Source organism: Artemia sp. Qi Xiang Cuo, chromosome 5 (assembly GCF_049724085.1).
Source record: "Artemia sp. Qi Xiang Cuo chromosome 5, ASM4972408v1, whole genome shotgun sequence".
NCBI lineage: Eukaryota > Metazoa > Arthropoda > Branchiopoda > Anostraca > Artemiidae > Artemia > Artemia sp. Qi Xiang Cuo.
The window spans coordinates 77,242,972-77,255,102 of record NC_142798.1 but is presented as its reverse complement, the minus strand read 5'-3'; the positions used below and the strand labels follow the sequence as shown (position 1 = coordinate 77,255,102).

Here is a 12,131-nt window from a genome sequence, read left to right as displayed (position 1 = left end):
TACTAAGAAAAAAGAAATATAAAGAAACTTGAATATACACAAATATAATGCACAATCACTAACGGCAAAACAATTAAATCAAAGGTGGAAACAACCCAGAGAAAAAACAGCATTATCAGCTAAAACAGTATTTAATCTTTCGAATGACGCAGGGAAGATTCAATTGGAAAGGCTGAGATTCAAATTGAAAGATAGTTTCTAGAAAGAACGGGGAAGTTAGAAGTAAAGAAAGTCGTTTTGCGACATTAGGTTTGAAGTTTTTGCCCCATCTTGCATTAACTTGGTGTAACTGTTTCGCGGTGTCACTACCAGATCATATATATGTGTTCAATCTTATTATTTAAGTATGGGTTGACAGCAACTGCGAGTGTTTGTTGAGTTTATATTAAGAAATGGTAAACTGTGAATGAACCTTGACCACAGTAGCAGTAACTGTGACATATAGGAACATTCGTAAATTTTAAATGAAAGTTAAAGACTTTTTCTAGAATCTGAGAAAATACTTGGTCAGCCCAGTGACAGTTTTTCGTTGGAAGCTAGTGTAATTTCGTCAATTTCGTCAAAATCCTGGGGGGGGAGGGGCAAAGTTGGAGCCAAATTTCCCAAATTAAGTAAAACTGACAGTGAAAAATGAAAAATGAGCCATATAGTACCATAAAGGCAAAGATATAATAAAGAGAACTGGTCTATTTCTTTGAATGCTTGAACTATGCAGGCTTATCTTAGTTTTGGCAAGATTTTTTTTAGAAACTAAATTTCAGCTAGGGAGCAAACTGGGGTCTGGGGGAGGCAAACTGGGGTCTGGAGGAAGCAGTCCCCCCCCCCCTGCCTCATAGCAAATTGTGCCCATATTGAAAGCGCTGTTTGAATGATTCTATATTTGATTATAAGTATTGTAATTTATAAGTACTTGTCCTCATGTGAAACTTGGACACTGAAGCAGGATGGCCAATACCAACAATACCAACTCGCAGCATTTGAAACTAGATGCCTCAGCTGAATCGTTAAGTCATCTATCTTGATAGAATCTCGAATTTCGACCTTCTCGAACACTTTAAAGTCCAGCACATAATCTCCACTAAGATCCAGCTCCAGGAACATCTGTGGCTTGGTCACATCTAACCGATGAATCTTTTCCAAAGCCGAAAAATCGTATTTGAAGACCGAACTCATGGTTCTCAATCTTGTGGTCGCCCCAGACGACTATAAGGCGGTGCCTCACCGCCTCTTGGACCTTATTCTTCTAGCAACAGACCGCAAGGCATACAGAACCATCCCCCGAAGAACTGGAAGGATAAATTCGTGTCTCATCGCCTCTTGGACCTTAGTTTAGTAGCAGACCGTGAGCCATACAGATGGCACATCTACGCCATTAGAAAGAGAGATGGTCCAAGACGAACTTTCAGAACAGACGGGTAAATAAGTTAAGTATTGTAATTATTATAGTCAAGGACGGTAAGTAGTCAAGTATTGTTTTGCCTTTTAGTACAATGTTTAAACTGTAGATTGTCCTTGCGCACAGTAGGATAGTTGTGATACACAGGACTATTGGTCAGTTGATATAAAGTTGAAATGTTTTCTAGGATATAAGGAAATACTCGATCAGCCCGGTGATAGTTTTTACGTGAAGGCGTTGTTTGACCGACCTGGAGACGGGAGCTTTGGATCCTTAGGAGCAATAAGTGGAAGTGAAAATGGGGAGCTCCGTTTCAAAAAGGATGATATTCTGTTCGTTGACAACACCATGTACAACGGGGTTCCTGGATTGTGGCGGGCTTGGCTATTAGATGCCACTGGAAGAAAACTTCAGTGCGGTGTTATTCCTTCAAAATACAAGTAAGATGGCTCTCAAACTTTTATTTAGTTTTTTCATTATTTGCTGTTTATTGTTTAATTTTTTTACTCTTTTTTTCCTAGGACAACTATAATAGTCACAGGCGTACTACACAGGAGGGATCTTCTCTGCTCCTACACAGGAGGGATCCCTACACAGGAGGGATCTTCTCTGCTCCTTCTAAAGAAAGGAAAGACAGGCTTAAATATTTTTGAAGAGCCTAATCAAAGTTTTTTTTACTATTTTTTACTAATACGATTTTTTATTTCCTTCGAGATAACTGAAATAGTCATCACAATACCAGTACATGGGGATGATGTCCTCTTCCTAAAGGATCAAGAATACATATATTTTTTTATATGTCTTAAACTGAGATTTAGCATCTCAGTTTATTGTTAAAGATTCACTTGTACTTGAACTGTTTTGACATCCGGCAATTTGCTTGTAGTGACTATCCAAAGAGAATATATCTCTACCCTTTCCCCAAATCGTAATTCAATGTCCATTTGCCCCCCTCCCATCAACACCCTCTGGAAGTTCCAATCTGATATTCTAATCCGTTCCTTAAATATTGCGTAAACGCCATAAACTTTCAGGCTAGTCGGACAATTTCCCTTTTATGGATTTCTAAGCTTATTTTTAATAATAACACTTTGTAGATATATATGTTTTTTTAATCTTGGTAAATTTTGCTGTATTTTTTTTTTTTTTTTTTTTTTTTTTTTTTTTTTTTTTTTTTTTTTTTTTTTATGAAAATACACAATAGGCATTTTCAATGCAAATACCAAAAAACGAATTTACCTGGAAGGTATCAAAGATAAACATATCAAGATTTTAATGCATTTTGACAGGAGCAAATCTTCACTCTGCTCCATAAAAAATGTAAAACTGAGAGCAGGGCGTAATTGTTTTAAAATCCTGTGGGGGGGGGGGAGACAAAATTAGACCAAATTTTCCCAGATAAAGTGAAAATGACAGTCGATTTTACGACTAGACTAGATGACGGCTAGACAAGAGTGAAAGACAATTGCGAATTTCAAATATGTTTTAACCTTTCCCTAGGAAAGAATGTTCTGTACCTCCCCCTCCCCTCCATTCCCCTGTCGACAAAGGTGTCACTATTCAAAATGTTTGAGGGCTGTCTAATGAGTTTTACCGACTATGTTGAAGTTTCACTTGTAAACTGTTTATCAACTGAAAACGAGACTATGGCAAAACTCCGCCTTCTACGGGTGACTTTCTTGTCCCCTTAAGCCTTAATCTTTGGCCCCTGTGGGCAGGCACCTTTTCTGGGACTCGGTGAGAGGGAACTTAAACAATAGGCAAATCATATGTATAATACAACCCCTGGATGAAATCATTTCAATCTCGAGATTTCAGAAGGTTTAGGGCTTTTTAACGCAAAAAATTAAAAAAAGAAACAAAAAAGTTAAAGGAAAACAGGAATTTTAGTCAAAATAAAAAGAAAGTCTAAATTAAAATAAGGAACATTAAGACCTAGGATGGATAAAAAATGTCACCTTATAAACTTTTTCTGATATATCAAGCTTTAAAAATTTTATTAGGCATCGACACGTTTTCCTCTTTAGATGTCAGTCTGCTTGCCTTCAAGTCTCATTTTTACTTAGTTCTCACGACTCTCTTTGTTCCCTCTAACACTAAGTCTCTAGTCCCAATCCATATTCCTAATTTAAAAAAAATCCTTAAAATTGTGAAATAAAATATAAGGCAGTAGCTGCGTTTTTGATCACCCTTCACTGAAGTAGTTGACTGACAACGTTGGACGTTCAAGTGCTTAATTTTCATTTTTACTCCAAGGTGGACTTTTATGAGGCCTTTCGGCATTCTTCAGTAAAAAACAAGAATTAAGCATGAACGGCTAAAGTAGCGCGCGTTTTTTAAATTGCTATCAACAGGGGGGTAAAATTGTTGTTTTTTTAGAGAAATACCAAAAAAGGTATTATTAATAAAAAATTCCCCCGAAAAGTTTTTTTCAACGTTCAAGGAGGAGGGGTGTCCCTCCTCAGTTACTTTAGATCTAAACCTAATGTTCATTGCCCTAAGTAGCCTAAGTTAAGTAGTATAAGTTACGGGATTTTATTTGGCTCCCTTCATTTTGAAATTTTCCCGTTCATATTAAAACATAAGTACTGTTTTTATTATTCCAAAAATAATGGTTAAGATTAAACAGATTTTGAATTGCTAGTTTTTGGGACTGAAAATGGATAACACATATTTCATAAATACTGCAAAAAAATTAAGAGTTCGAAAAGTTCTCAAAGAAGTGAGGGACTAGCCAGGGAGCCCAATGTATGTTAAAAATTTTGTAGCCTAAATTAGCTTCTAGTATGAATAAGTCACTTATAAAAAATAAATATCAATCTAAAAAAAAGTAGACAAAGACATTCTTGTTGAAAAGGAAAGAGGACAAATGAATAAGAAAAAAAATACCATTTTACCCCCGTTAGATAAAAGAAATATGCATTTGTCTTCTTTAAACACAGGTGGAGTACTCCACTACTATTCCCTTCGCAAAGATAATTTCTTAAACCACATTGGCCTGACATCACATAAAGAAAGAAAAACGAGCAAAAATGGGGTTTTTATAGGCCAAATGAAAATACTGAATAAAAACACAACAAAGCGAATATTCCGAGGGGACAAACGCCTCTCTTCTTCAGCGCGAAACGAAATAATGTGAAAAGAACCAAAAAACCAAAGAAAAATAAAAAAACTTAAACGATGAACAAACCTGCATGCTCTTAGACAATTATGATAATGATAACCGAAGACAATACAACCATAAAAGCAAACTAGCTACAAATATCTGTAATTTGCACGAAATCCAAAAAATTCCGAACTGCCATCGACAGATACAACTAAAAAGCTGAGAAATAAAAGAAAACAATCCTATCTCTCAAAAACAAAACGAGCCAGCATTTAAATAAGTTGGAGAACTGTTTCATCTGATTTCGGATTTTAATTAATGCAAGTTCTCTAATCATTCTCCTGTTGTGAAAAGAGGAGTTGTCACTTCTCTAGTTGATAGAGCATTGAAAGTTTGTTCAACACGCTTCTTGGATCTTGGATTTAGTGCTCAACCACCTTAGAGATATTTTATTTGGGAATGGTTATCCGATTAGTTTAATAAATTCTGTAATTGCAAACGCATTAAAGGATTAACAGATATCCCCACAGAAAACGCAAATCAATGGGAGAATTCAGTTTATCTTGGTATCCCGTATGTTAAAGGGGTTTCAAACCCAATTTCAAAAAATCTAAGAAAAAATAACATTTGCACTTACTCAAAACCCAGAAAAACTATCAGTTCCCAAATTTATCAAGGTAAAGATCCTATCCCGATAAGTGAAAACTCCGGCGTCTACAGAATTCCTTATTCGTGTGGTCTTTGGTATATCGGAAGAACTGATCAGCGACTAACGGATAGATTAACTCATCACTCTTGTTCAATTAATAATACACTTAAAAAGCGGAAAAAAAAACAGAAAATTTTGACTGCCCTTGCAGAGCACATTTTTGAAAAACCAGACCATACTATTTTGTTTAATCAAGCTAGCCTAATTCTAGCTTTAAACAGAGATTCCGGTGATTTAAGAATAAACGAGTCATATTTCGGTTTTCTCAAAAGAGAAGCCGATACTTTAGTAATCCCTGAAATAAACCTTGAATCACTTTCCCAGTCATAAAATCAAACACCTGAACAACTCCTTAGGTCTCAATGGGTGTCTGCAAGAAATGCAATAATTAAAATCCGAAATCAGATGACATAGTTCTCCAACTTATTTAATTGCTAGTTCGTTTTGTTTTTGAGTGAATGAATTGTTTTCTTTTCTTTCTCAGTTGTTCGCTAGTATCCGTCGATGGCAGTTCATAATTTTTTGGTTTTTTCTTTGGTTTTTTTGGTTCTTTTCACATTGACTTTCCGCGTTTGTTTTTTGTTGTTTTTCTTCGGCACTTTCCTTGGATACATAATTTCGTTTCGCGCTGAGTTTTTTTTTCAGTATTTTCATTTGGCCTATAAAAACCCCATTTTTGCTCGTTTTTCTTTCTTTATGTTGCCTCCGCAGAAAGAAAATTGGTAAAATTCTGTACAAGCTACCTTTTGCTATCTTGAAAAGTGGTAAGGTTAGGAAAAATTAAACTTTCAGTAGTGAATCCAGGGCCAAAAACACACCCCATGAAGGTATTACAAAGCTACTATGTTAATCCTCTTATGATTTCTGTGTCTTAGAAATTTGCCTACTTGACAGGTAAACTGTTGGAAAAACCTGTTGGAATTTAGAAAAAACAACATTGTATCTTAATTTCCATCTTCTTTTTCTCTGGTTTGAATTTTGAAAATACAATTTCTGTTACTTGAGTAGAATTTTAAGCTATATCACTGTGTTTTCTCTTAATCAAATCTAATAACAGATTTTTGTAATCTTATAAATTGGGAGTGAGCAAAGTTGTGAAGCTGAAAATAATTTTCTTGCATTTCATTTAAGCAGAAGATCCATTTTGCAAGGTTTCACTTTAAAACAGATATTTTTAAAGGTCATCAAAGGTCAGTGCTCTCTAGAAAAAGAAGGAATCGAGGTAGATACTTCATAATACCTTCCCATGACATACTTTAATCTGCAGATCCATCCCTGAAAATTTCATTTTCCTAATGTAGTCACTTTCCAAGATAGTGGAAAGTTGCCAAAGTATAATTTTACTTGCGAGCACTTCGAATTTTAGTCTAGACTTTTACCATATTTACAGTTATTTATATATGATATCCCCCCACCAAAAAAAAAATGGCACTAAAATACCAATAATAAAATATCATTGTCTTTACTACCTAGTGACATGCTTTCCATTATATATACACACATATATTAATCATAATTGTGGGAAATTCGTGGTGACAATCCTAATTATAATATGAAGGTTTACCATTCTATTCTTTAGTAAGTCTCCACCTTTCCCAGGATATATTTTAAGCCTGCAATTAATTTCTGAAGGTTTCATTCAAATCACCTACTTCTCAAGGTAGGGAGGGGCCCCATCAAATAACACTTTACTCTGGCCTATAAGCAATGCTTAAGCCTCTAAGAGCCTAGTAAAATCTTTCTAGTATTTTTATCAATTGAAAACACAATTTTGATAAACTATTGCAATAGGATCTATCCTTCCTTAGCCTTGAAAGCCTTTTTATACCTACCTTAATTAGCCAAAGCTAATTAAGGTAGCCAAGCTTAATTGGCAAAGCCAAAGCTTAATTAGCTGGCAGGTCTACACCTGCCAGAGATTACTGCTCCTTTCATTTGCATTCGTGCAAATTTAATTGATTGCAAAGTTAATACATTTGCGGACTGAATCTTTTATTAAGCTAATTAACCAATGTCCTACTTTCATTTTGAGCAGAAACTTAAGTCATTTTATACAATAGGTTAATTTAAAATTAGCCTACATGCTAATTAACCAGATACCCTTCACTCTCCCTACAAGTCAAGGGCCAATCCTTTTTTTGTGTAACAAGCACAACGCACAACGGTGCACAAGCACAACGGTGAACTTGCCGGTCATCAAAACATATTTTAAGCAAAACGGCGATCAAAAACGCAGCTAATGTGCCTTTTACAGGTGGGCTACAATTTCAACCGTAGCCTACTATCTTCTCCATGTTTTTCATTATGTATTGATGAATTACTGGTGGTAAAGAGCCACCAGCCAGCCATCAAAGAGCCATCATTCTTTTTTTTGGAGGGGAGTTAAGGTTGCCGTTTGGCGGCTATGCTGGCAGCTAGTTCATTCCTTTGGAGTGCTACTAAGGAATGCTAATGCTAAGAAGTTGGATATTTTTAGCTCTGGGCATTGGCTTCTTGTTGCTCCTATAATTTTTTATTTTACCTTTTATTTTTTTTTCTTCTTCTTACTTATTATTTTTTTTCCTCGAAAAAAAATTGAAAGGATATAAAACCTGCCAATTTGATATTAAGAATAAATTGAGAAAGGAATTGTGTCCATTAAGATTTTTTTTATTTTATTTTAAATAAGTTTTCCTTTTTTCACTTTTAATTGATTTTTTCATTTTAGGGTGGAAGAAGAATTGTTGATCAGGAAGAGTTTGGGGGACCTTGATTCTGGCCGAGGATCGATAACCTCAGCTAGGCGAAGCTTCTTTCGGCGACGAAATAAACTTCATAGAAGTTCATCCCGAGACTCCAAAGAATTAGCCAGCTTTTCAGATATGGGTAGTAGTAATTACTCTGAAAGCAATACCTTATCAATACATGAAGACTCAAGTCCTATTTTCTCATACGTGCGAGTTGAGAGACTGGATTGTAAGTCATTCTCTTAAGCTTTTTTTCTCGATATCTTGCTTGCCCACAAATGATGATTCTGATTTGAATTCCAATTCATCTGTTTATCTGTACTTGGGACCCACAGTTTTTTGTGTATTTTTTTTTTTTTTTTTTGCATTAAAAAATATTAAATTAACACCAGTACAAGAAGGTCTAACTCGTAAATTGACTTATATGTCAAGAACAGTATATACTGTAAACAGGGTCGTATCCAGGATTTTTTTTTCGGGGTAGGAGGGTTAAAATAAGGACTTTTTTGGTTGGGTACACAAAAATAACTTTTAAAAACGCATCAAAAGTTTGTTTATATTAATTTGGGTTATGTTTTTACGAGTCGGCAAAACATAATTGGGGGGAGGTCAAACCCCCCTACCCTCCTCCCTTGATACGGCCTTGATTGTACAGTTTATAAAAAAAAACAGTAGTTTGGCCTATACTTTAAACACAAACATTAGATGTGAAGTGGGATGGATTTAGATTAAAATCTGTAAACGCTTGGTAGATTAAAATTAACTTGAATTGTAAATTTTATGTTTTTAACTATAATGAAATTTTAATCCTAGCAGCTCCCCCCCCCCCTCCTACCTCTTTTTTTCAAAGAAAAAAACGCACGGGTTTAAATTAATACCTGTATTTTAATGTCTCAAATTCTTTTGTTTTAACAGTAGGGGGAGTTTCATCCTTACCTACTTAGCTTTGAGGATGGCTGCAACCCACTCCCCTCCCTCTTGATGCACTCCCAATTTTTTGCTGATTTTAGTGTTAATCTGGTTTTGACAGAAGTTAGTAAAATGTGCCAAGCGAAAACGGTCAAGCGATATTGCTATGAGAATTCCGACTCGTTTGTCTGAGTAAAAGCCAAATTCTCTAAAATGCTCCTAAAAAATTTCAGGAAAAGTGTATCGAATGCTTATATAAAAAATAAAACCAATAGTACATTCTATTGGTTTATGCATTCGGTTGTATATCAAACAGTTCGTGGTAACGAACTGTAAGTAAGGAGCGACCCGGCTCAATAGTAACCGAAACTCCAAAAAATGGAATCTTGATGCCAATAGATATATCAAAAGAATCAGATTTTTATGCTGATTTCAAATTTATAAGTTTCATCAAGTTTAGGCTTACCAATCAAAAGTTACGCGAGAAAATTTGAGAAAATTTTTCTTATTTTCGAAAAAAGGGATAAACACCCCATAAAAGTCATAAAACCTTAATGAAAATCACATCATCAGATTCAGCGTATCAGAGAACTTCTTTAGAATTTTCAAGCTCCTATCTGCAAAAATGTGGAATTTTGTAATTTTTTTTGTCAGGAGAAAGATCACGGATGCGTGTTTATTTGGGTTTTTTCCCCAGGGATGATCGGATCGATCCATTAATCCTAGAATATCGTAAGAGGGCTCATTTGAACGAAAATTAAAAGTTATAGTGCCGTTTTTAAGTGACCAAAAAATTGGAGGGCAACTTGGCCCCCTCCCACGCTCATCTTTTTCCCGAAGTCACCCAATTAAAATTTTGAGATAGCTATTTTGTTCAGCATAGTCGAAAATATAATAAATATGTCTTTAAGGATGACTTAATCCCCCATAGTTCCCGGGGGAAGGGCTGCAAGTTATGAACTTTGCCCATTGTCTACAAATAGTATTGATTATTGGGAAGTGTACAGGCGTTTTCAGGAAGGATTTTTTCTGGTGTGGGGGAGGGGGCTGGAGGAGAAGGTTACGTGGGAGAATCTTTCCGTGGAGGATGTTTCCTTGGGGTAAGGGACATTTCTATTAAGGGGGCGCCGGATTTCCCAGCATTATTTAAAAAACGATCAGAAATTAAATTAAAAAAAAAAAACAAGTTTTTTCAACTGAAATTAAGGAGCAACATTAAAACTTAAAACGAAGAGAAATTATTCGACAAAATTTCGAGAAAGCCATTTAGCCAAAAAAAAAAAAAATTAATATGCAAATTTCGTTTTAATTATTCATGCACGGTGAGCCAAAATCAAAGCTGCATTAAGTCAAAAACGTTCAGGAATTAAGTAAAAAAAAAAAAACAAGCTTTTATTTTTAACTGAAAGTAAGGAGCGACATTAAAACCTAAAACGAACAGAAATTATACCGTATATGAAAGTCCCCTCCCCAACGCCTCGCTCTTTACGCTAAAGTTTTTTATTGTTTAAAAAAATTAAATTGTAAGACAGAGTCAAACTTTGGCGTAAAGAGCGAGGCGTTGAGGAGGGGACAGCCGCTTTCATATACAGAATAATTTTTGTTCGTTTTAAGTTTTAATGTCGCTCCTTACTTTCAATTAAAAAAACTTGTTTTTTTTATTTAATCCATAAAACAAGAAGGCTTTTACTTATTTTGATGGAAAATCTTATATTGGATATATGATTTTTATAACTGTTCTTCGAAACAGAAGCGAACGCAATATTCATCCATATGAAGAAGCTTGAGATCAGAGGCTAGAAATTTTTCCTGCTAGAAAAATAAAATTGAAATGTGTTCCGAATCAGAAGTGAACCGGAAATTCATTCATATGAAGATGTTTATTTCATGCGACAGGGTATCCAGCTATTGAACCAAAGTTCAGCTCCTGTTAGAGCCTATAAATTTTTTCGACTGAAAAAATAAATTTCACGACCCTGTCCCTTAGCAGAAGTAAGCTGATTATTCGTCCGTATGAAGAAATTTGTTTCGTCACACGACGGGGGACCCGGCTGTTAAAGCGAAATTCCGGTTTTGTCAGAGCCTACAAATTTTTTTCGGCCAGAAAAATACGTTTTACAACCATGCTATGAAACGGAAGCGAATTGAAAGTTCGTCCGCATGAAGATATTTAGTTCACCGCGCGACGGAAATCTGACTGTTTAAGCGAAATCAGGCCCCTGTCTGAGCCTAGTTTTACTCACTTTAAAGAATAAAAAAAGAAACTTTTACTCTGAACAGCCTAGGTCAGCGCTTTCGGCCAGAAAAATAAGTTTTACAACCATGCTATGAAAAGGAAGCGAACCGAAAGTTGATCCGTATGAAGATATTCAGTTCACCACGCGACGGAAACCCGGCTGTCAAAGCGAAATCAAGCTTCTGTCTGAGCCTAGTTTTATTCACTTTAAAGAATAAAAAATAAACTCTTACTCTGAACAGACTAGGTTAGCACTAAAAATGGCCAAGAGTAAAAATCGGAAATTGTGGATAAAGAGGAAGACTGAAAAATTAATAAAAAATACCAGCACCAGCCCCTGAATTTTACCTTCTTCCTTTTTTTATAGTTTTTAGAGGCTTCATTTAGGTTAGTCTTTAGAAGGGCAGGGGGGGGGGGGGAGAAGGCACGTACGTAACGATTTTTTGGGGGAGGGGAATAAATAAAAAAGCGTACAAGTGATTGCAAACTAGAACCAATTCAAGAGGCAGAGCTAAAAAACAGAATGGAGCTACAATGGTGACATATCCTGGCAATTGCTGCGGTTTATTGTAAAAAGGCTAAGGATAGAAATTGATGAAAGAAGTGACTTTTTTGTAGTTTTCATGTCTTTTTTCAACTTTTATTATGAGGTGGAGGGCAAAAAAATAACTACGCAAGAATTAAGAGGGGATATAAAGTGTTTTGAAAATGAGTTTTAGGAACAGATTATAAAAACACGGAAAGAAATATCACTGACGAAACGCTAAACAGTGGTAGATCTGGATTTGGTACACCCCCCGCCCCTCCCCCTCTCTGGGCTGCAGAGCGTTGGGTCGCTTTTTCTACATCTGCTCATGTTACTCCTATACTTTGTCATGCCCTCCCCCTTCCCATCCGGTGTTTCAGCTGATGTGGATATCCATTTGCACCCTTGATGTTGCATATGCTCTTCCAAATATTCTTTAGTGATTTTTTCATTTTTTTTTTTTTTGCTGTTCCAATTTCTCTTTATTTTTCTTTGCTAAATTTAGATGTAAGTTTTTCTTTTT

General features: G+C 35.5%; 1 protein-coding gene across 1 annotated transcript in view; it reads left to right on the top strand.

Annotated features, from left to right (window-relative positions):
• The window catches only part of Dlg5 (MAGUK family member discs large 5), a 195,504-nt gene that overhangs the window by 172,214 nt on the left and 11,159 nt on the right, over positions 1–12,131 (top strand). Inside the window, exons 21-22 of the mRNA XM_089089949.1 lie at positions 1,584–1,836; positions 7,919–8,166. Of these exons, the coding sequence (XP_088946075.1) occupies positions 1,584–1,836; positions 7,919–8,166 (501 nt within the window). The remainder of the gene's footprint in view (positions 1–1,583; positions 1,837–7,918; positions 8,167–12,131) is intronic.